At 45.7% G+C, this 23,924-nt stretch overlaps 1 protein-coding gene across 1 annotated transcript in view; it reads right to left on the bottom strand.

Moving 5' to 3' along the window:
- vps13a (vacuolar protein sorting 13 homolog A) overlaps positions 1-23,924 on the bottom strand; it is a 634,190-nt gene that overhangs the window by 591,112 nt on the left and 19,154 nt on the right. The window contains 2 exon segments of the mRNA XM_038803880.1: positions 3,353-3,395; positions 6,678-6,721. Of these exon segments, the coding sequence (XP_038659808.1) occupies positions 3,353-3,395; positions 6,678-6,721 (87 nt within the window).

Consider the following 23,924-nt stretch of genomic DNA (forward strand, 5'->3'; position numbering starts at 1 on the left):
GACCCCAGGAAAGGGGGGGGGGGTCAGGGGTCAGCACACGAGCAGCAAAGTTAGCGGCAGAGGTACAAGTGGGGGGGGGTGGTGTCACGGTGCTTCTCTCGCTGGAGCGAGAGAGCATCTGCCGGGGGGGGGGGGGGGGGGGGGGGGGGGGGGGGGGGGGGGGGCTTTAGGCTGGCAACGATAGATCGCACATGGCAACAAAGAACAAGAAATCGAAAGGAGGAAAGAAATTCCCCTCATCTCGATCTTAAATTGGCGACCCATTATTTTTTAATTATGCCATAAAGTCCTATGCCCCTTAAAAACTTGTAGTAGCCAATTGCATTGCAATGTCAGGTGGTGCCATCTTGGGTGGAGGACACTGTCAGGACTGGTTCACTCTTGAAGGAACAAACCAGTTTCCGGGATACAAATCAATCTCTTGCCTTCCCCCATCCCCACATCCTCACCCTCTTGCCTCCCACCACACCCTGCAGTCCGTACACCCTCTAGCCCCTGTCCCAATACTCTCACCCTCTTGCCTCTCTTACTCTCTCTTACTCACAGACTGTCAGCCTCTTCCCCACCCCACCACCCCCACCGGGGGTCTGCTCTGCAGCATCTCACCCCTGAGCCTTTCAGCCAGCCTCTCCTCCCCTGGCCCCAGTACTCCATTCCCTCGGTTTTGAGCTTTACACCATGGGTCGTCAATGCAAAGTGCACACATACCCTGGGTTTCCTTGTTCCTGCACCCTTTTTAGATTTTTATCTTTTTTCGCATTACCTCTCTTCATTTTGCTGACCCAGATTGCATTACTTCACATGTCTTTTCATTAAATTCTATCTGCTACATGTTCACCAATTCCACTTGCCTGTCAATGTCCCAAATTTACTCCACATGGATGATGTACCATCAATTGGACTCAAGACACGATGATGATCCGAACTGTGGCTTTAATCAACGAGTTGTTAGCCCAGCGGTCGACTACAGAGAAAGGCCGACCGCCGGGAAACCTGGGTACTTATACCCCGCCTCGGAGGCAGTGTCTACTTGCCTCTCGACCAATTGGTGAGCAGTCACATGACTAGTCCCAGTCAATCGGACGAGAGGCACATGACCAGCCAGAGCCAATGGGGAACCAATGCTCTGCACCAATGGCAGTGCTTACATTCATACTACCACAATGGAATCCAACTGAAATTTCATCTTCAGGTTTCAAATCCACCCACAACTCTAAATATCCCAACGATATTCACTGCTGTTTATACTACTGTTCTCGCCCTATGCTACATAACGCCAGATTCACATCCTCAGCATGTCTTCAGCATCACCATCTCAAAGCTGTCCTGGTTCATTTTAATTTCATGCTTCATCTCATCCAGCATTTTAGCCAAAAACTGTATTTTCTCTTTTAAAGAATCACAGCTCATGGGTACCAAAGCCTCTGGATTCTTCGTCCCCTTCACTGTCCTCTGGCCCCAATCCTTCGTCCAATCTCATCCTTTGTCATGTATTAATCCTACCCTCCCTCACCCTGCATTCTGAAGAAACATTTGTAGCCACCTGGGGTGGCCACGTCCCGATTCCAAAATGGACACTCGCAAAGAGTGCAGGGAAAAATGGACAGCACTAGAGAAAACAAGCAGGTGCAAGGTTTCCTGTGGATTGGAACTTGTAGAACCCAGACTGAACTGAAACTACAAGCCATTAGCATAGTAATGAGCTATCTCCGGGGACAAAAAGAAACATTGAAACAATCGAGACCAGGACAGACTCCCCGGCACCAGTGGAAGCTAAAACAAAGGCAGGCCAACGGTCACATAGGGCCCGCCCAATGATCAGGGAACAACCCCGGTATTGGAGAAAATCAATACGAATGATTGGGACATGATCCAATTAATTGGGACCAAGTCCGGGGTCCGCCCAGAAGGGCGCGAAACCCCTGGGGGCTATAAAACAGAGTCCCCAAGGTCAGTTCGCTCTCTTGGAAGATTTCTTCACCTTCACCTTGGCTTTTGGCTCTGAGCGACGAGAGGCCGTCAAGCACCAACCAAGTAAGTCTAAGGTCAATGCACATTACGAGATAGGCACTCCTAGCTACTATCCCATACCAGTTCGAAGCCTGCAGTATCAGAACCAGACAACGACCATTGTTTCTCTGACTGAGTGGGCCACTCAAAGCTAAGTATAGGCTTTTAGTAGTAGTTGTAGTTTAGCGAGTAGAGTTTATGCATGAGTAATAACTGACTGTGTGTAAATAAATGTGTATTGATTTCAAACTTACTAACTGGTGTATTGAGTTATTGATCAGTATTCGGCTTTGAACCCTGTGGTGGTATCAGAAAGATACCTGGCGACTCTTGAGCAAAGGTAATTAAAACAGAGCAAATTAAGGGAAAGCATAACAAGCAACACATTCCTCTGTGACACCCTGGTCCACCTCATTCCTCTATGACACCGTGGTCCATCCCATTCTTTTCCCAAAGCACATCTACATTAAAGTATGGGAGATGCAACACTTAATTTTATTTTACCTCTGCCCCATGCCATCATAACGTTCCAGGTGAAACACCAATTTAGTTGTACTTCTCAATTTAACATACTGTGTTTGTTATTCACTATATTCACTCCTCTACAGTGGGGCGGTCAACCTCCAGGTAGGTGATAGTTTTATGAAACATTTTCATTCAGTCTGCAAATGTGCCCCAAACTTCCAGTCACCTTTCAGTTTAATTCTCCATCTTGCTCTTACTCTGACCTCCATCATGGGCCTAGTACACCATTCCAATGAAGTTTATCATAAGGAAAGGAACTTCACCTCATGAAGTAAATCCTTCACTTTTAATTCAGTAAACATCCCAAGGTGTTTAACAAGAGCAGACAAAAATGTTCAAACAAAAAGACAATATAAGGACAGGTGGCCAAATATTTGATGAAAGTAGCTTTGAACAGCAGCTTGCATTCACAGAGTACTTTTAATTTAGGAAAACATTCTAAGGATGTTCCCCAACAGAGAATGAGTGTAAAGACCACCTCAAAGAACAGTGAGTTCAAGTAGGAAAGGGATTTGGAGAGAAAAGTCAGCAAGTTAAGGAAAAAAGTAATTTAAGAAGAACTCAACAAAATATCAAATAAAATTCATCTTGACGATAGTGATATTTAAGGGGCGTCTTGACAAATACGTGAATAGGATGGGAATAGAGGGATAAGGACCCCGGAAGTGTAGAAGATTTTAGTTTAGACGGGCAGCATGGTCGGCGCAGACTTGGAGGGCCGAAGGGCCTGTTCCTTTGCCGTACTTTTCTTTGTTTGAATCTAGCCTCAAGAGCAATTACAGCAGCCCGGGTGAAACAAAGTGAAAAAAATACTTACCAATGTGACCAGCCTTTACTTTGAATGGAACATTCAGCTCACACTGATAAAATAAAGTTTTTTAAAAAGTCAGTTTTTTGTTTAAACAATTGTGAAGTTACAAACCAATATAATTCATCCACAAGATCATAGGTTTGAAGACGTTACTAGCCCTTGTCGTTATCACTTTGCTCAAACATTTCCGTACAATTAAGCTTTTGAACACACTGAAACTAGTCAAGAAAATCATAATTTATGAATGCAGGCCCTCGCACGATTTTCAAGCAAGCCTATCGTTTGAGCCTTCAGCTGCTCTTGAATAAAAGCAAATACAGCTAAATACAAAATCTAAATTCTGTTATGCTGGAAAATGAAATTAAACTAGAAAATGGGGGAAATACTCAGCAGGTCAGGCAGCATCGGTGCAGAGAAAGAGTTAATGGGCTGAACTATGCAGACACAGGATTCAGGGCAGGGTGTGGAGAACAGGAATTTGCCAAGAAAGTTATCAACTGACCTGCAGACATTTAAGAGGCTGTCAGGAATAGATAGGCCCATCCAGAGGCTGCAACTCGGTACTTCGCAAACAGAAGTATGCAGCTTTGGAATGAGATATGGTGTCAGTCTTTGGAGGTCTCACCAAATGCTAAGCTGGCAGGACCCGTCACGACGCCAGTGACACACAAAATTGCATTGGGGGCATGGGCAGGAAGGTGGACAAGCAGACCATTACCCCGATTTAACGAGCCCCCACCTTCAAACCTACCGGCAAAGGAAAGTAAAATTCAGCCCCACATTTCAGTGACATTTCATCAAAACCGAGGAACATAGAATTGAGATACGTTTTAAACCAATCGAAAGGAGAGTGGCAGGAAAAAAGGGAAGACTTGCTTTCTAAAATGTAGTTAGCCAGAAGACACGAATAAGGCAGCTAAACAAGTTTATTTTAACTCAAAGATAAAGCCATTGTCACGGCATAAAACACAAATGTTCCAGCCCGAGAATATTGGAACTCTCGGTTCGGATCTGGGAGCATCATTTAATGGCCTTAATACCAAGTCTCAGCATGGGCCTTCGCCTGCTGCCATGGGATTGCATACTCTATGAGCCCCACGGCGGTCCTCCTGAGGGTTGCCACATATTCCTCCTCCCCAACCCACACGGAGATGAAGCTTCCTTCGCTTCTCGGCGCACGGCCAATGGAGCCAGATCGGGGAGTATGAAGTGAATAGGGGATCTGCGCTTCCTGACAGAGGGTCAAAGGGCCACTGATGGGGGCTCCTCTTCGATGCTGACCTCTGGCTGAGGGTCAGTCGTCTCCATTTCTGATTCCGAGTCTCCGTCCTCAAGTGGACTTTTGGGATTTCCAGAGACGCAGGTCCCTTGCCTGGAAGTGAGCACGAAAAACATGGAGGACGTCGTCCTATCTGGAGTCATTTCAACAGGGGAGGGGCCCCTGCTCCCAAGATGGACCACATGTTTCCTTACGGCCCAGTAGCACAGTGGTTAGCAGAGTTGCTTCACAGCTCCAGGGACCCAGGTTTAAATCCCAGCTTGGGTCACATCTGTGCAGAGTCTGCACGTTCTTCCAGTGTCTGCGTGGGTTTCCTCCGGGTGCTCCGGTTTCATCCCACAGTCTAAAGATGTGCAGGTTAGGTGAATTGGCCATGCTAAATTGCCCTTAGTGTCCACAAAGGTTGGGCAGAGGGTCCAATTGGTGATCCATTTCAGTCTCCTCCCGAGTTCCCCTTGCATCACATATGCAAATTTTCAGATAATTTGATTCACCCCATGGATAATCAAGGACAACTGAAGACACTGGATACAGAAACAGCCATGGGCCTTGTAACATCCCAGTAGTACTGACAACAGCGATAGAGAGCATCCTATCCGGCTACATCACAGCCTGCTCGGCCCAAGATGGCAAGAAACTGCAGACTGTGGTGAACTCGGCCCAACGCATCACACAAACTTGCCACCCCCACATTGCTTCTGTATACACCTCTCGCTGCCTCAGGAAGGCAGAAAGCATTATCAGAGACCCCTCCCACCCAGGCATTGCCTTCTTCCAACCCCTTCCATCAGGCAGAAGGTACAGAAGTCTGAAGACTCGCGCATCGAGACATAGGAACAGCTTCTTCCCCACAGGTACAAGTCTCCTCAACAACTCCCCCTCGGACTGATCTGTTCCCTGTAAGAACACTATTCACGATGCCCTGTGCTGCTCTTGCTCATGTATTTGCTTTGTTTGGCTCCTTGTTCCGCACTGTAAGCAATTACCGTTTTGTCAATGTAGCATTTGTCAATGTTCTCTGTTGATTATTCTCTTTGTCTACTATGTACGTAGCAGCACGGGGCAGCACAGTAGCATGGTGGTTAGCATAAATGCTTCACAGCTCCAGGGTCCCAGGTTCGATTCCCGGCTGGGTCACTGTCTGTGTGGAGTCTGCACATCCTCCCCGTGTGTGCGTGGGTTTCCACCGGGTGCTCCGGTTTCCTCTCACAGTCCAAAGATGTGCGGGTTAGGTGGATTGGCCATGCTAAATTGCCCGTAGTGTCCTAATAGTAAGGTTAAGGGGGGGGGAGAGAGTTGTTGGGTTACGGGTATAGGGTGGATACGTGGGTTTGAGTAGGGTGATCATTGCTCGGCACAACATCGAGGGCCGAAGGCCTGTTCTGTGCTGTACTGTTCTATAGTGTTTCTATAGTGTACATTCCTCGGCCGCAGAAAAATACTTTTCACTGTACTTCGGTTGATGTGACAATAAATCAAATCAAACTTATGGTCCAGAACTCGCTGCACCCACAGCCACAGCATAGCTGGAACACTGGCATCCAGCCATTGGGAAAATTGTCCAGCTATATCCTGTCCACAAAACGCAGAACAAATCCATTCTAGCCACTTACTGCCCCATCGATCTACTCTTGATCAGTAAAGTAACACAAGGTGCCACTGACAGTGCTATCAAGTGGCATTCATACAGCAATAACACAAACTTATTCATCAATATACAGTTTGGGTTCTGCCAGTACCACCAGCTCCTCACCTCATTACAGCCTTTGTGTAAATTTAGACAAGAGCTGAAATCCAGATCAGAGCTGAGAGTGATTACATTCTGTCTTTAAAGCTCCACACTTGGTCGCTAACTATGAAAAAGATTAGACTAGTTCACAGCCAATAGAGTTCTCTGACTGGCAACAAGACACAGCTCCATCAGTCCGTTTTATCCTAATTCCCCTCCATTAATGGTGAGTTAAACTTGAGCCGAGTGTTGCAAAACACTAAGTACACTAAGTAAGACAGAATATTCACGACAAAAAAAATCAAGTTGAACAATCAGCTTACCAATGCATTTTCTTTTACTTCCAAGTTATTGAGTACCACATTCCCTGTCAAAGAATAAAGAATTAAAATGTCATTATAAAATAAACTTTTCATGCTGTAAGAGGGGAAGGGATATTGAGAGAGAATATAGAAGTATGCGCATGATAAATAATGATTAACAAACCACAGTATTACAAGATTCAATGAATTTCTATCTTAAAATCAATTTTGATTATTCTGTGTTATAAAACCGCTATGGTGGTGCTTACAGAAAAGGTATTTACTGAAGTGCCCAGAGTCAGAACATTTGTGCCACACACCACTCACTACTTTGCGACAAAGATGCAGCTGTGAATGGGATGACCTGTTCCGTTGAAATCACAAGGTGGATTTTTCTAGCTCACAGAAAGATTGATATTGAGCGTTAAACTTATTGATCGTTCAAATGCCGACTTCATACCACTTCCAAAGTCAAACATATAATCAGAACCTGTTACCTCTCTTACCTGATTACGCTCCCTACACGATTTTGTGATGCTGCAATTTCTGCACAATGTTGTTAACTCACTTGAGGTGAATGCTGGAATTTCAGATATATTGTATTATACTTATTTGGTGAAATAAGGGTTAAAAGCCTGTCTTAAGAGTGTGTTTGACTGCTGAAGTCATGTCTTAAACGATTCTTAAGTTAAAGACAACAAAGATTTTGTTAGCCAGAGGTTTAATTAACTATCGTAAAATGTTTGGGCAAGTGCAGTTTTGTTTTGATTTAAGGAAATTCTCTGGGGAGTGGATTCATTTTCAGATTGGTGAGATGATGTCATTGCTGGGTGGAACTAAGGCATCAGGCTTTTTGAGAAACTATTTTTAGTTCAGCTCTGTTCTGGATGAAGCTGGAAACACAAGTCAGCTTTTGCTCTCTGCAGTTTAGTTAAAAAGAGATTAACAGTCTTTTAAGCAGTGCCGACTTGTCCGAGGACAAGGGGAAACCAAAACACATCAGTTGAAACAACTTGACATACAGCCAGAATTTCTGACAGGAGTCGGATCTTTTCTGTAAAGCAGTGTCAAAGATCTCTTTCTCAAAGAATATGTGTGTATAGAAAGTATTCCTCTGTGCCATTGGTATTTAAGGTGAATTGAGAGCAGAGATGGTTTATTTTCATGTTATTTGAGCAAGATTAAAGATAGCAATTAAGGGTATTGCATTCACTGTATTTAGTAGTATTGTTTAAGGGGTAATATTAAGCTATTTCCTGGTGTGATGTTAAAGATTCCCATACTGTGTTAGGAATAAAAGTTTGTAATATACCACATCCCTATTTCTTTGTGTAATAACTCCTGGAGTGAAGTATCCTTTCCTCACAGTATGACAAAATTAAAAACAAAATATTCGGGTTTCTAACCAGTAACCTAGCTACTGTTGGGATCTGGTCTGGGATCGGAGTACTCTCACCAGATCTTGTACCAAACATTTTGTGATGCAATTTTGGCATAATTGTGCAGGTTGCAATACAGCATGGCTACAATTCTTGACCTAAATAGTTTGACCAGACAGGGAGAGATAGCAGGATAGAGGTGAATCTGTTTAACCTCCTGAGTGCTGTTAGGAAATTAAGATAACTAATTTATATTTGTTTTGTGCTCTGGAGTGGAGGCAGAGAGCCTTACTCTATACATAGAATTTACAGTGCAGAAGGAGGCCATTCGACCCATCGAGTCTACACCGGCTCTTGGAAAGAGCACCCTACCCAACTGCACACCTCCACCCTATCCCCATAACCCAGTATCCCCATCCAATACGAAGGGCAATTTTGGACACCAAGGGCAATTTAGCATCGCCAATCCACCTAACCTGCACATCTTTGGACTGTGGGAGGAAACCGGAGCACCCGGAGGAAAACCACGCACTCACAGGGAGAACGTGCAGACTCCGCACGCCCCAAGCCGGGAATCGAACCTGGGACCCTGGAGCTGTGAAGCAATTGTGCTAATCACTATGCTACCATGCTGCCCAAGTTTATGGATACGGATGACCTGCTCCTCTACATCTCGGATCTGTGAAGGAATCATGGCACTCTTTAAAGAGTTCAGAACCTTCACGGACTACAAACTTAACCTGAGAAAAAGCAAGATCTTCCCAGTAAACCCACAAGGGTGAGGCAAAGCTGGAGGGCTGTCATTTAAACAGGCCCGGCACAAATTCCATTACCTGGGGATCCAAGTCGCTTACGTCAGGAGAGGGATCCACAGGTGGAACCTGACCAGTCTGACGGAGGAAGTTAAAAAGGACCTGCAGAGATGGAACAGACTCCCACTCTCCCTGGCTGGGAGGGTACAGACTATCAAAATGAGCGTACTGCCCAGATGCCTCTTCCTGTTTAGATCCATCCCAATCTACATACCCAAGACCTTCTTCAACTCACTAAACAAACTGGCGGTGGCGGTGGTGGTGGTGGGGGGGGGAGGTGGGGGGGGGGGGGGGGGGGGGGGGGGTCCCAAAGAGAGTACTGCAGAGAATGAGATCCATGCATGGCCTAGCCTCCCAACCTGTAATATTACCATTGGGCAGCGACCGCAGAGAGAGTAAAGGAGCCAGAAGCTGAGTGGGTGCTTATGGAGGACTCCTGCAGAGGGACCTCCCTCCAGGCCCTAGACACTGCAGCACTCCCATCCCCACTTCAGAAATATTCAACAAGTCCTGTGGTGGTAGCAACACTCCAGTCGTGGAACCAACTGAGGCAACATTTCGGGCTGAGATGTCCGATAAAGCCCCCATCTACAACAATCACAGGTTCACGACGGTGACTATGGACGCCTCCTGCAATAGGTGGAAAAAGGCCAGGACATGGACAGTTAGGGACTTTTATACCATCAACAGGTGAACAACGTTCCTAGAGCTGACAGAAAAATACTCGGACTTAGCCACGCAACAGTTCATTATGAGAGATTTTAATTGTGTCCTAAAGTCGAGGGTAGACAGATGGGGTCCCAGGTCAATGGGTAGGATACAAACGGCAAAGGAGCTGGGCGGGTTTATGGAAAAGATGGATATCGTGGACCCGTGGTACTTCAAGAATCCAGGGGGAAGGGAGTATTGCTTTTCTCACATGTTTATAGGGTGTATTCAAGAATCAATATTTTTGTGGTGAGCCGAGAGGTTTTGGTCGGGGTCGAAGGGAAAGAGTACGCGGGGATAGTAATCTCAGACCATGCGCCCCATTGGCTGGAGATACGGCTTAGATCGGGACGGGAGCAGAGTCCGGGTTGCAGGCAGATAGAGGGTTTTGTGAGAAAGTACAGGCTGTGATTAAAGATTATGTAGAATTGAACCAAAACGGAGGTGTTGGCAGCCACATTTTGGGAAGCACTAAAAGCAGTGGTCCGGGGGAAGATTATCTAATTCAAGGCATATGCATATAGGGAAGGAGGGAGAAATATGAATGGTCAACGAACAAGATAGTTCAGGTAGATAGGGAGTATTCAAGGGCAACTACCACGAAGGGATTGGCGAGAAGGAATATACTGCAGGGGCAATTCGATAGGTTAATGACGGGGAGGGCGTAGGGCAAAGGGGGTGCTGTACAAATACGGGAGAAGGTGAGTCGAATGTTAGCGCACCAGTTACGAAGGCAGGCCACGTCCATGGAAATATTGAAGATACGAACTAGGGATGTGGTGTCAGAGCTGGGGAAGATAAACCAGGCGTTCAGGGATTATTATAAGGGGGGTGATTAGGGGCATATGGGGCGGTTTTTAGACAAACCAAATTTCCACAGTTGGAGGAAGAGAAGAGGCAGGTGCTAGAGGAGCGTTTAGGCTGAGAGAGATATTGAACAGTGTAAGTGGGTATGAAGTCAAGGAAGGCCCCGGGGCCGGATGGTTACCCGGCAGAATTCTATAAGGAGTTTGCGATGGACTTGGCACCACATCTCTTGGGGGCAGTTAATGAGACATTGGAGAAGGAGGAGCTGCAGGAGACAATGATGCAGGCAATGACCAAATTAATACCAAAGAAGAGGAAAGACCCATTTGAATGTGGTTCATATAGGCCCATATCACTCAGGTACCAGTGGTAGTGGTGTCCATGGAGGAGAAGGCATCTGACCGGGTGGAGTGGCAGTACCTGTTTGAGGTCCTTGGAGGGTTAGTTTTTGGGCTGAAGTTGGTGGCACGGATGCACCTGTCATACGTGGCACTGAAGGAGTGTGCGCGGACCAACAACATGGGCTCATGAAACTTTGAACTGCACATCGGAACAAGGCAGGGGTGCCCGCTATTGTTGCTGTTGCTTGCGCTAGCGATAGAGCCTCTGGCAATGGCTCTTAGGGGGTCAATAGAGTGGCAAGGGATTAAGAGGGGACGAAGGGAGCACCGGGTGTCGCTATACACCGACGACCTTCGTTTCGGACCTATGTTTCGGACACCCTGGAGAACATGGTGAGGATCATGGTGCTGTTGGGAAAGTTTGTGGCATTCTCCAGATAAACGCTAAATGTAGGGAAAAGTGAAGTGTTCCCGGTGAACGAATTGTGGCAGCGAGTCAACATGGGTAGTTTGTTATTCAAGGTGGCCAGAGACAGATTTGGACACCTGGGGATTCAGGTGGTGAGGGAATGGGCAATGCTACATAAATGGAATCTAACAAAGTTCAAGGTCGTACACAGGGTAAATATGACTCGGGCAAGAATGCGTGGGTTCTTCCAGGGAGTGGCAGAAGAGTATGAGAAGTGTGGGCGGGGTCCAGGGAATCACACACATATGTTCGAGGCTATGAAAAGTTGAAGGGATTCTGGGCGGGAGTGTTCATAAGAACAGAAGAGCTCGGAGCAGGAGTAGGCCATCTGGGCCTTCGAGCCTGCTCCGCCATTCAATGAGATCATGGCTGATCTTTTGTGGACTCAGCTCCACTTTCCCACCTGAACACCATAGCCCTTTATTACTTTATTCTTCAAAAAACTATCTATCTTTATCTTGAAAACATTTAATGAAGGACCCTCAGCTGCTTCACTGGGCAAGGAATTCCATAGATTCATAGCCCTTTGTGTGAAGAAGTTCCTTCTAAACTCAGTCCTAAATCTACTTCCCCTTATTTTGAGGCTATGCTGCCTAGTTCTGCTTTCACCCGCCAGTGGAAACAACCTCCCCGCAGCTATCCTATCTATTCTCTTCATAATTTTATATTTTTCTATAAGATTCCCCCCCCACCCCCCATCCTTCTAAAATCCAACGAGTACAGTCACACCTTATGCAGTTGCAGCATAACCTCCCTAGTCTTAAACTCCATCCCTCTAGCAATGAAGGACAAAACTCCATTTGCCTTCTTAATCACCTGGTGCACCTGTAAACCAACTTTTTGAGACTCATGGACTAGGACTCCCAGGTCCCTCTGCACAGCAGCATGTTTTAATATTTTATCATTTAAATAATAATCACTTTTGCTGTTATTCCTACCAAAATGGATAACCTCACATTTGTCAACATTGTATTCCATCTGCCAGACCCTAGCCCATTACTTAAACTATCCAAATCCCTCTGCAGACTTCCAGTATCCTCTGCACATTTTGCTTCATCACTCATTTTAGTGTCGTCTGCAAACTTGGACACATTGCCCTTGGTCCCCAACTCCAAATCATCTATGTAAATTGTGAACAATTGTGGGATCAACACTGATCCCTGAGGGACACCACTAGCTACTGACTGCCAACAAGAGAAACATCCATTAATCCCCACTCTTTGCTTTCCATTAATTAACCAATCGTCTATCCATGCTACTACTTTACCCTTAACGCCATGTATCATTATTTTATGCAGCAACCATTTGTGTGGCACCTTGTCAAAAGCTTTCTGGAAATCCAGATATACCACATCCATTCGCTCCCCTTTGTCCACCGCACTGATAATGTCGTCAAAGAATTCCACTAAATTAGTTAGGCACGACCTGCCCTTTATGAACCCATGCTGCGCCTGCCCAATGGGACAATTTCCATCCAGATGCCTCGCTATTTCTTCCTTGATGATAGATTCCAGCATCTTCCCGACTACCAAAGTTAAGCTAACTGGCCTATAATTACCTACTTTCTGCCTACCTCCTTTTTTAAACAGTGGTGTCACGTTTGCTAACTTACAATCCGCCGGGACCACCCCAGAGTCTAGTGAATTTTGATAAATTATCACGAGTGCATTTGCAAATTCCCTAGCCATCTCTTTTAGTAATCTGGGATGCATTCCATCAGGGGCAGGAGATTTGTCTACCTTTAGCCCCATTAGCTTGCCCATCACTACCCCCTTAGTGATAACAATTGTCTCAAGGTCCTCACCGGTCATAGCCTCATTTCCATCAGTCACTCGCATGTTATTTGTGTCTTCCACAGTGAAGACCGACCCAAAAAACCTGTTCAGTTGTTCAGCCATTTCCTCATCTCCCATTATAAAATCTCCCTTCTCATCTTCTAAAGCAGTGTTCTTCAAAGTCGGGGGCGCGACCCACGAGTGGGTTGCGGGCGGGTGTCGGGAGAGTCGCGGAGCTGTTGTCCGCGGCGCTCCCGATCGCACAAATCCCCACGCAGCAGCAGGCTTTTCATAACGCCGGCTGCAAGCGGCCAGGAACATGTTAAAAAAAATTTGGCAGCGCGATGTTCGGTGTGCATGCACAAATCAGGCATGCATCTGTAGTGCGAACGCTATTTTTTTTTAAACGGTTGTAGCTTTTAGTTTTACAAGTACTGTAGTGGTTTTTATTCATTTAATTTTTATTTTTTTCATTTATTTTATTCATTTTATTTTTTTTACAAGTTTGGGGGTATTTTTATTCATTATTTTCATTAATTTTATTCATTTTATTTTTTTTACAAGTTCGGGGGGAGTTTTATTCATTTTTTTCATTTATTTTATTCACTTTATTTTTTTTTACAAGTTGGGAGGGGCTTTATTCTTTTTTTCATTTATTTTACTCATTTTATTTTTTAAGTTTGGGGGGGGGGGGGTTTATTTGATAAAATTTTACAGGAAAAAAATTCGGAACTTTGGACAAATGGAGACTCCATACTTTCTGGCACCAGAAGGCTTCACCTTCATCCAACAGGTTCCATTGGAGGAGCGTGTACGAGGGCCAAAGGGACCTAAAACCATTTCCTCAATTTTTGTCAGCAGCAAACAAGGTAAGAGAAAATGGTGGGTCGCGCAGGTTGGCCGGCATGAGTCGCGAAGGTCGGCCGGCGTGGGTCGCGAAGGTCGGCCGGGTTGGTAAAAATGGGTCCCCGGAAAAAAAAGTTTGAAGAACACTGAATATTTACCTGAGCCACTCTTTTTAATTTTATATATTTGTAGAAACGTTTACTATCTGTTTTTATATTCTGAGCAAGTTTACTCTCATAATCTATCTTACTCTTCTTTATAGCTTTTTTAGTAGCTTTCTGTTGTCCCCTAAAGATTTCCCAATCCTCTAGTCTCTCACTAATCTTTGCCATTTTGATGCTTTTTCCTTCAATTTGATACTCTCCCTTATTTCCTTAGATATCCACGGTCGATTTTCCCTCTTTCTACTGTCCTTCCTTTTTGTTGGTATAAACTTCTGCTGAGAACTGTGAAAAATCACTTGGAATGTTCTCCACTGTTTCACCATAACGTCTTTGCTCCCAGTCTACCTTAGCCAGTTCTTCGCTCATCCTATTGTAATCTTGTTTGTTTAAGCACAAAACACTAGTTACCTTCTCACTCTCCATCTGTATTTTAAATTCCACCATATTGCGATCGCTCCTTCGAAAGGATTCCTAATTATGAGATTATTAATCAATCATGTCTCATTATACTGGACCAGATCTAGGACCGCTTGTTCCCTCATACATTCCGTTACATACTGTTGTAAGAAACTATCGCGGATTCTTTCTATAAACTCAAGGCTGCGTTGACCGACCTGGTTTAATCAATCGACATGTAAATTAAAATCCCCCATGATTGTAATGATATGCAGACAGGTAACCAATGGGTAATCAGAACAAGACACAACCAATGAGTAATCAGAACAAGACACAACCAATGGGTAATCAGAACTCCCAGTGGTGGCATCACCACAAGAGGGCATCATACAACCACTATAAAAGAAAAGGCACACAGGCCCTCTGCCCCTTCCACCGGCAGAAACCTAGAGAGCAAGACGTGCGTATTAAGCAGCACCGTCACACTATCACATGTGGTCTATAGTTAGTAGAGTGTACTGTTTTACTAGAGTCAGATCAGTAGAGTGTAGACCCCATTTAGGAGCTTTGCTAATTGCTCAATAAATACATTCAACTTGCCTCGAAGTCTGGAGTATTCATCAACTGCGCCTACCCAAGTAGTGGCTTATGTTAAAGTAACATAACAATACATGGTACAAGGCGTGGCTACTCTATCTACCTAGTTAAACTCAGTAAGTTCAGAGACAAACTCAGACAGCTCTTTGGCAACAGAGCCAACACAAACATCGCCACCTGAACAAAGCCACCGAATCCAGGCATGATGGACAAGACACGAGCTCCTCGTCACCTCTGGACCACCGGTAATCTCAGTGCCAACTGGCGTTCGTTTAAACAAAAATTTCAACTATATGTACAAGCATTTGACTTGAACAGCGTGACCGATGCTCAGCAAATAGCTCTCCTACTGACCACTGTGGGTGACCATGCAATAGAGATCTTCAACTCGTTTCAATACACAGAAGGGCAGGACAAAACAAAATGCAAAAACTATTCTGAAAAAATTTGATAGCCACTGCGAGGTTGACACAAACAAAATATTTGAGCGCTACATCTTTAAACAAGGGATGCAAGGGAAAGATGAATCCTTCAATAATTTTCTCACTAACCTTAGACTGCTCGTCCAATCCTGCAACTTTGGTGACATAACTAACTCCATGATCAGAGAGCAAATCGTTTTTGGAATCCACTCTGATCCTCAGAGAGCAACTGCCAAAAATTAAACATATGACTTTAAAGATCGCTAGCGAAACGTGCACTGCAAATGAACACACAAAAAGAAAATCGCTACTTACAATATAGAAACGCTGAGAGTGGAAAAAAAAAACCTCCCACGAGGTGGAGCGCGTCCAGGCCATCTCCCGAATGCAGCATCTCCAATGGCAGCCATCTTGCGCGCTCCTGGCGCATGCGCAGTACGACCAGAAACACAAATCGGCCAAGAACAGCACCGCGCATGCGCACTACAACCAAATGTATGAAATGGCCATGAACCGCACCGCGTATGCACGATGACGCACGGAACGTCATGACGTCGGCGTGCAAAGTGTGGAGCCACCCACTTTAGAAAAAAAATGCCCTGCAAATGGCAAACAATGTCTCCAATGTGGGAGACTCAACCACTATGCTGCCCAGTGCAGATCTGCAGCACAATTCAGGAGTCAGCGACCACAGTTCAAACAGAACGGCATCAGAAGTGTGCAACACCAAACGGATGACTCTGATCAAGGTAGTGCAACAAATCCAGACGAGGACTACCTGGATAAAACATTCCGAGTAGGCATCATCACAAAGTGCGAAAACACCACACCGGACACCTCGCAAGTCAAATCAATCCTTGCCGTTGATTCAGAGGATGAATGGAACGCAGTGCTGAATGTCAGCCAATGCCCCATCCAGTTCAAACTGGACACAGGTGCCTCTGCCAGTTTGACTTCACAAAAATCAAGAAGGCTCCCAAATTCCTTCCAGCTGCCTGCAAACTCCAGAACTCCAATGGCAATGCAATCACGGCACTGTCATGCCATCTGGCAGTGTCCAACCGACACACAGAGACAAGCCTGAGATTCGAGACTATCCAACCAGACAGGGCATCCCTGCCAGGTGCACAAGCCTGCAAGCAACTGAACCTCATTCAAAGGGTCTACACCATGAGGCCGTCTCATCAGGATCTTCAGGCCAGCATCGACAACATACTGAACCAATACTCAGAAGTCTTCAGCAGAATGGGGACACTTGCAGAAGAGTACAAAATTCTACTGCGGGCAGATGCAAAACCAGTGGTCCACCCACCAAGGAGAGTTCCTGCTTCACTGAGGGATCGACTAATAGCAGAACTCGCAAGTCTACAAAAGAAATGCATCATCCCTAAGGTCACTGAACCAACTGACTGGGTCAGCTCGATGGTGTGCGTCAAGAAGCCTTCGGGGGACCTACGAATCTGCATCGACCCCAAGGATCTAAACAAAAACATTATGCGGGAACATTACCTAATCCCAAAAAAGGAAGAAATCATGAGTGAAATGGCACATGCGCACTTCTTCACAAAACTAGACGCATCCCAAGGATTCTGGCAGATCCAACTCGAAGAATCCAGCAGAAAGCTCCGCACCTTCAACACGCCTTTTGGCAGATTCTGCTACAACCGAATGCCATTTGGCATAATCTCTGCATCGGAAACATTCCACCACATCATGGAACAGATGATGGAAGGAATAGACTGGGTTCGTGTCTATGTCGACGATGACATCATCTGGTCTTCAACTCCGGAGGAAAATGTGTCACGCCTGAAGAGTATGCCGACACATACATGAGCATGGCCTCAGGCTAAACAAATCCAAGTGCAGCTTTGGGATGTCGCTCAAGTTCCTGGGTGATCAGATATCGAAACATGGTGTCCGCTCGGACACGGACAAAATTAAAAGCCATTGAGGCAATGAAAGTCCCCAAGGACAAGAAAGCAGTACTGCGCTTCCTTGGAGTGGTAAGCTTCCTCAGCAAATTCATCCCGAATTTGGCCACACACACATCCCTCAGAAAATTGATAAAGAAATCAACTGCCTTGGAGTGGACGACGGAACACCAGAGTGGTTGGAGCTGAAGGCCAAACGCACCACTGCACCCGCCCTCGCATTCTTTGGCCCAGATTGTGAAACTAAGATCTCGACCGATGCAAGTCAGGATGGCATTGGAGCAGTACTGCTACAGAAAGGCGACACATCATCATGGGTCCCAATAGCATAGCGTCACAGGCAATGACACCGACAGAGACCAGGAACGCGCAGATTGAAAAAGAGTGTTTAGGTCTTCTCACCGGCATCCTCAAATTCCATGACTACGTCTACGGACTGCCAACATCCACAGTTGAAACGTATCATAGACCTCTGGTCCACATCATCCAAAAGAACCTGAACGACATGATGCCCCGATTACAGAGAATTCTGCTCAAACTTCGGAGGTACAATTTCAATCTGGTGAACACGCTTGGCAAAGAGCACATCACTGCAGATGCATTGTCACGCTCCGTTACATCACCGAGTGAGCTGCTGGAGATCATCCAGCACAATGAATCGCAGGTACAAATATGTGCAAGCAACCTCCTGGCAACAGACGACAAACACTCTCTCAGAGAAGAGACGGACAAAGACCCCCTGCTGCAGCGAGTCATCTAAAACCTCAACAATGGGTGGCGGAAAAGGCAATGCCCTCAATTCTACAACGTCAAAGACGACCTAACGCTGATCAATGGAATCCTGCTAAAGATGGACAGAATAGTGATTCCGTTGCGTCTCAAGCAAATGGTACTGGGGCAAATTCACAAGGGACACCTGGGCATAGAAAAAATGCAGATGCAGACGCCGGGCCCAACAAGCCGTCTACTGGCCCGGCATCAACCAGGACATCATGGACATGGTCCTGGACTGCGAGATTGGTCAGAAGTTCCAACCAGCACCGGGTAAGGAGACGCTTCAGCAACACGACTTGGAAACCTCTCCATGGTCCAAGGTCGGCATTGACATATTCCACTTGAATGGTCACGACTACATACTACTCATTGATTACTTCTCAAACTATCCGGAGGTGCTCAAGCTGTCCGGCCTCACCTCAAAGACAGTCATCAAAGCGTGTAAAGAGATATTTTCACTGCATAGCATCCCGAATACTGTCATGAGCAACAATGGCCCGTGCTTCCACAGTCGAGAATGGATCACTTTTGCTAAAGGCTACAACTTCAAGCACGTTACCTCCAGTCCGCACTACCCACAGTCCAACGGCAAAGTTGAAAAGGGGTGCACATCATCAAACAACTTATCCACAAAGCCTTGGACTCCGCCTCCGACATACACCTTGCACTACTATCGTACCGGGCGACTCCCTTATCAACTGCATGTCACCAGCTCAACTGCTGATGAACAGGGACACGAGAACAAAGCATCCAGCCCCACACCTGCCCAACCCAGATCATTTACCGGTACTACAAAAGATGCAACAGCTAATTGACAGTCAGAAACATCACTATGACGCACATGCCACCGATCTGGATACGCTATCCCCAGCAGACACCGTCAGGATCAAAATACCTGATGGCGGGTGGTCTGCCCCAGCTGTCATTATTCGGCAGGCCGCGCCCATATCCTACATGATAAAAACGGCTGACAGCACTATTATTCGAAGAGCACTTCGGAAAATCACACGCCCACAGCCAATTCCCCCTCCACTACCATCTGTTGAAGCACCACCTCAAGACACCACTAACCATGATTCCACCAGTCGTGACTCCCACACAACTATCAAGACACCAGCATCTCCTTCACCACCTCTCAGAAGGTCATCAAGGACGAGGCAGAGACTCCAAAGACTGGACTTATGAGCATTTTCTATCTCATGTCTACGGTATATCCAAGTCATGCATATAATGTTATTATCTTTAACACCGTCAACCATAGCTACCATCACCACATTAGAAATGCACACAAAAAAAGGGGAGAGATGTAATGATATGCAGAGAGGTAACCAGTGGGTAATCAGAACAAGACACAACCAATGGGTAATCAGAACACCCAGCGGTGGCATCATCATAAGAGGGCATTGCACGACCACTATAAAATAAAAGACACACGGGCTCTATGCCCCTACCACCGGTAGAAACCCAGAGAGCAAGATGTGTCTATTAAGCAGCAGCGTCACACCATCACATGTGGTCTAGAGTAATTTCACATAGTTAGTCAAGTGTACTGTGTTACTAGAGTCAGATCAGTAGAGTGTAGAATCCATTTAGGAGCTTTGCTAATTGCTCAATAAATACATTCAACTTACCTCGAAGTCTGGAGTATTCTTCAACAGCGCCTACACCAACTAGTGGCTTATGTTACTCACAATAACTGCTATACCATTTCTACATGCATCAGTTATTTCTTTGTTTATTTTCTCCCCACCGTAATGTTACTATTTGGTGGCCTATAGACTATTCCTATCAGTGACTTTTTCAGCTTACTATTCCTTATTTCCACCCAAATGGATTCAACCTTATCCTCCATTACACCGATGTCATTCCTCATTACTGCCCGGATGTCATCCTTAAATAACAGAACTACAGAGCCCTTACCATCCACTCCGTCTTCCGAATAGTTTGATACCCTTGGATATTTAACTCTCAGTTGTGACCATCCTTTAACCATGTTTCAGTAATGGCCATCAACTTAATCAGTCATTCACGATGATTTGCGCCATCAACTCATTTACCTTATTCCGAATACGACGAGCATTCAAGTAAAGTACCCTTATGCTGGCTTTTATACCTCCGTTTTGAATCTTAACACCTCTATCAGTAACCTCTTCTAAGTTCTTTTTCCTTTTAACATTTCTCCTAATTTTCCTTATCGTTGAACCCATAACTTCCCGTGTTTTTACTTCCCGTTTTATTGCTTTCAGTATTACTGGGCCTATTCACTTGAGCTCTCCCTTTTTGATTTTTGACTATGGCTTGTCTGCCATAGTCCCTTTCCTTCCTTTTGTTTCTGTCCCCATTTTACTTCCCTTTGACTTCCTGCATCGGTTCCCATCCCCCTGCCGCATTAGTTTAAACCCTCCCCAACAGCACGAGCAAACACCACCCAGGACATTGGCTCCAGTCCTGCCCAGGTGCATACCATCTGGTTTGTACTGGTCCCAGCTCCCCAGAACCAGAAAAAGTGAAACTTTTGTACAAACTGTATAGTTGTGTGTTGGGAAGTTTGTTCCTCAAATTGTTTATCTTTTATAACCTTTTATGCAAGTTTGGAATGAAATACATTTTTTAAAATGGAATAAATTATAAGTTTGAGCTTTATTTGTGTTTCTGTATTATGTGCCAAGAAGGAGTTAAAACATTAGTTTAGCTTTATATAGTTTCACTTTAAACTTTGTCTGCATTGTAATTAGGTTTTACAATGTAAAAGCAATTACAGACTTTAAAAAAGTAAGCTAATATTGGGAGTAAGAAATTCCATCTGTTCTTCCATCCGGCACTTCAGGATAATCACGGAGCAGAGACCTCTGCTGGGCCTTTTTAAAGGGAGGTCAAAACTATTGCCTCAGCTTGGATCCAGCACGAGGCTCAATTTTTGGCAGCCTATGATTACTCCTTTTAGCACCAATGTTGATGTCCTGAGTCACCTACTGCTGCCTATAAACTTGGCATCTTCACCAGTAATGGAAGATGCCATCATGTCAGAATTTCCTGGTTACCCTGGTCTGTACCACACCACAAAACAAGGGTATGGACCCAGAAGAACCCCTCAGAGGATATGAAACCCTTCCTATCCAAACTCCATGGAAGATGGCATCAACCTCTGGGGAGCACGAGTGGTCGTCCCTCACCCAGAGAAGTGCCCAATCTTTGTTTTTAATTTAGAGTACCCAATTCATTTTTTCCAATTAAGGGGCAATTTAACGTGGCCAATCCACCTAGCCTGCACATCTTTGGGTTGTAGAGGTGAGATCCGCACAAACAAGGGGAGAATGTGAAAACTTCACACGGACAGTGACCCAGAGCTGGGATCGAACCTGGGACCTCGTCGCCGTGAGGCAGCAGGGCTAACCCACTGTGCCACCGTGCTACCCGGTCAGTGCCCAATCTTGACGAAACTACACAACAATGGCCCAGGGGACTCCAAAATGAAGATGCTCACAAGGATCCATCTCTGGTGGACCTATTGGACACTGACAACTTGGTGAGCGTGTCCCATGTGTCAAGAGAGCCAGAGGCTTGCACCTTTCGCCTTGCTGCATCCATGGGAATGGCCAGAGAGACCTCCTTGGGAATGGGTACATTGGCGATAGTGTACATGAAGGACTTGCTCAAAGGGGGCAAGTTTGTGGGTTGGAGAAAAGGTATGAGTTGCCCAAGGGGAACAGCTTTAGGTACCTGCAGGTGAGAGAGAAGTGCCGTTCTTCCCAGGGCTGCTGCCTCTTGTGTTGCAGGACAAGTTGTTGTGGGGAGGGGAGGGTGTTGGATATCTGTAAGGAGTTGATGGAGAGGGAGGACGCCCCAGTGGAGGAGATTAGTGCAGATGGGAGGAGGTGCGGGCCGGGATGTAAGTGGAGGCCTGCAGAGGGTGAACACATCCTCGTCGTGTACGAGGTCGAGTCTCATCCAGTTTAAGGTGGTGCATAGGGCTCACACGACGGTGGCGAGGAGTGGAGAATAAGTGTGGGTGGTGTGCAGGGGGTAGAAAGGGGTTAAAAATTGGGACGGTGGGATGTGATGCAGTGTTAGTATCAGGGGAGGCTGGGGATTTGTGGTTCTTTCTTCAGGTTGTTGTTTTGGTCTTCTGATATGTGTGTGTACATTTGTAAAAAGCCTGGAATAAAAATATTTTTTTTGAAAAGTAGTTTGGGCTTGCTGCTTCATCAGAAACTGATTCTAAACTTCAGTGATACCAATTCACCCTCATCCATTCTAGTTAAATCAGCATCAGCTCAATCCAGGTTAATTCCTACATCTCTCAGGGCTGCATTGGAGTTAACAATATAGTCAGATAGGCTAGTGACAGAGTATTACTCCATGATTAGTTCAAGAACATAAAACAACCAGCTAGTTAAATTGTTAGAGCCAAATTAAACTGAAAGCAGAATGGGACTGATTATCTTCAAATGTCATCAAACCTACATCATCGGCTCTTTTGAGTGAATAAGTTACAAAGTCTGGCAATCAAGAACTTATAAAACAATATTTTATTCACTAGTTTGAGCAGCTCTTCGATGTTTATACACACTTCCATCATCATGTGACACCCAAGTAGCAGCATCATCACATGACCACTCGGTCTATATCTTCCTCGTTTAAGTTGGGACAATTGGTACTTGAGCTGCAACAGTGTGCGTGAACAGTAACGTACCGATTGAACAGGCTGACCATACATAATTATTTAGATGGTGAAATAGGGATTAAGCTGCTGCAGATGGGTCATAGCCCATTGCATCACCTCCCTCCTCCCCCATTTGTTGTGTAAAGATGATGAAGGCCAGGTGTAGATTAGTCCGTTACATCCTGGAACCTTGTGTTTGGTTTGGTCATACATCCTTAAGTGTGATTGTATCAGTTGGCTGTGCTGTAGATGTTCTCAGGCTGTGTTCTCAGCGTGGATGACCTGGGACATTTCTGGTGTGCCCAGTGGGTGCAGGGTTTGTTGCGCAGGCCTGTGGAGGAGCCTGTGTTGTAGGCTGAATGACTGGGGTACTGTGGGACCTGCTGGTGCTTTTACCTAGTCGATGGCAGGTCCTCACATAGTGGGCACCACTTGAGGCTACCAAGTAACTGTTCGGCTGTGAGCATGGTTGTGCACCTCTGTCAACTTGTCGTGGCCGCGTGTGGACTGGATCCTGGCTGTTTAACCGGGTGTCGGAGGGCCGAGTCGGTGAGCATTGGGACTGGTATTTTCTCTCTAAAGTCGGCATTCTATGGAGGCCACCATTCACGTTGGTTTCGGGTTTGGGCTGCAAGAGAGGCTTTGCAGTAGGAACAGTATTCCTGGTGCTCGTGGAGAATAACCATTGTGCTGACGAGGGCAGGCTTTGGTATGACATATTTCGCAGGCTGAATGCAGCATAGTAATGTGAAATTCTAGGCACATTTCTATTGAAAATTCTGAGCATACCATCCATTCCACCTATATGAAGTGAGAGTTTGGGGGCTGCTCATGATATGGTCCCATGTGTATGCAAAGCTTCTAAATTCAGCGGAGACGAATTAGCGAGAATCGTCTGTCATGAGTCTCTGAGTGTGTAGCGAAGGCCTCTTGAACTTGACGATAATGGGATTGCTGGTCATGTTTGGCAGGTAGTCGAGTTCAAACCAGCCGGAATAAGAGTTGACAATGACCAAATGTTGTTTACGATTCCATTCAAAAATGTCAGCTGCTGTGGATGAACATGGGAGGTCCTGGATCTCCTTTAGGTGCAGCGATTCTTTTGTTTGATGCTACTTGGATGCATTGCATGACACATATCTGGAGACTTCCCTGTCCATATTGGCATACATGGAGGGCCTGTG

Source organism: Scyliorhinus canicula, chromosome 8 (assembly GCF_902713615.1).
Source record: "Scyliorhinus canicula chromosome 8, sScyCan1.1, whole genome shotgun sequence".
NCBI classification, from domain to species: domain Eukaryota; kingdom Metazoa; phylum Chordata; class Chondrichthyes; order Carcharhiniformes; family Scyliorhinidae; genus Scyliorhinus; species Scyliorhinus canicula.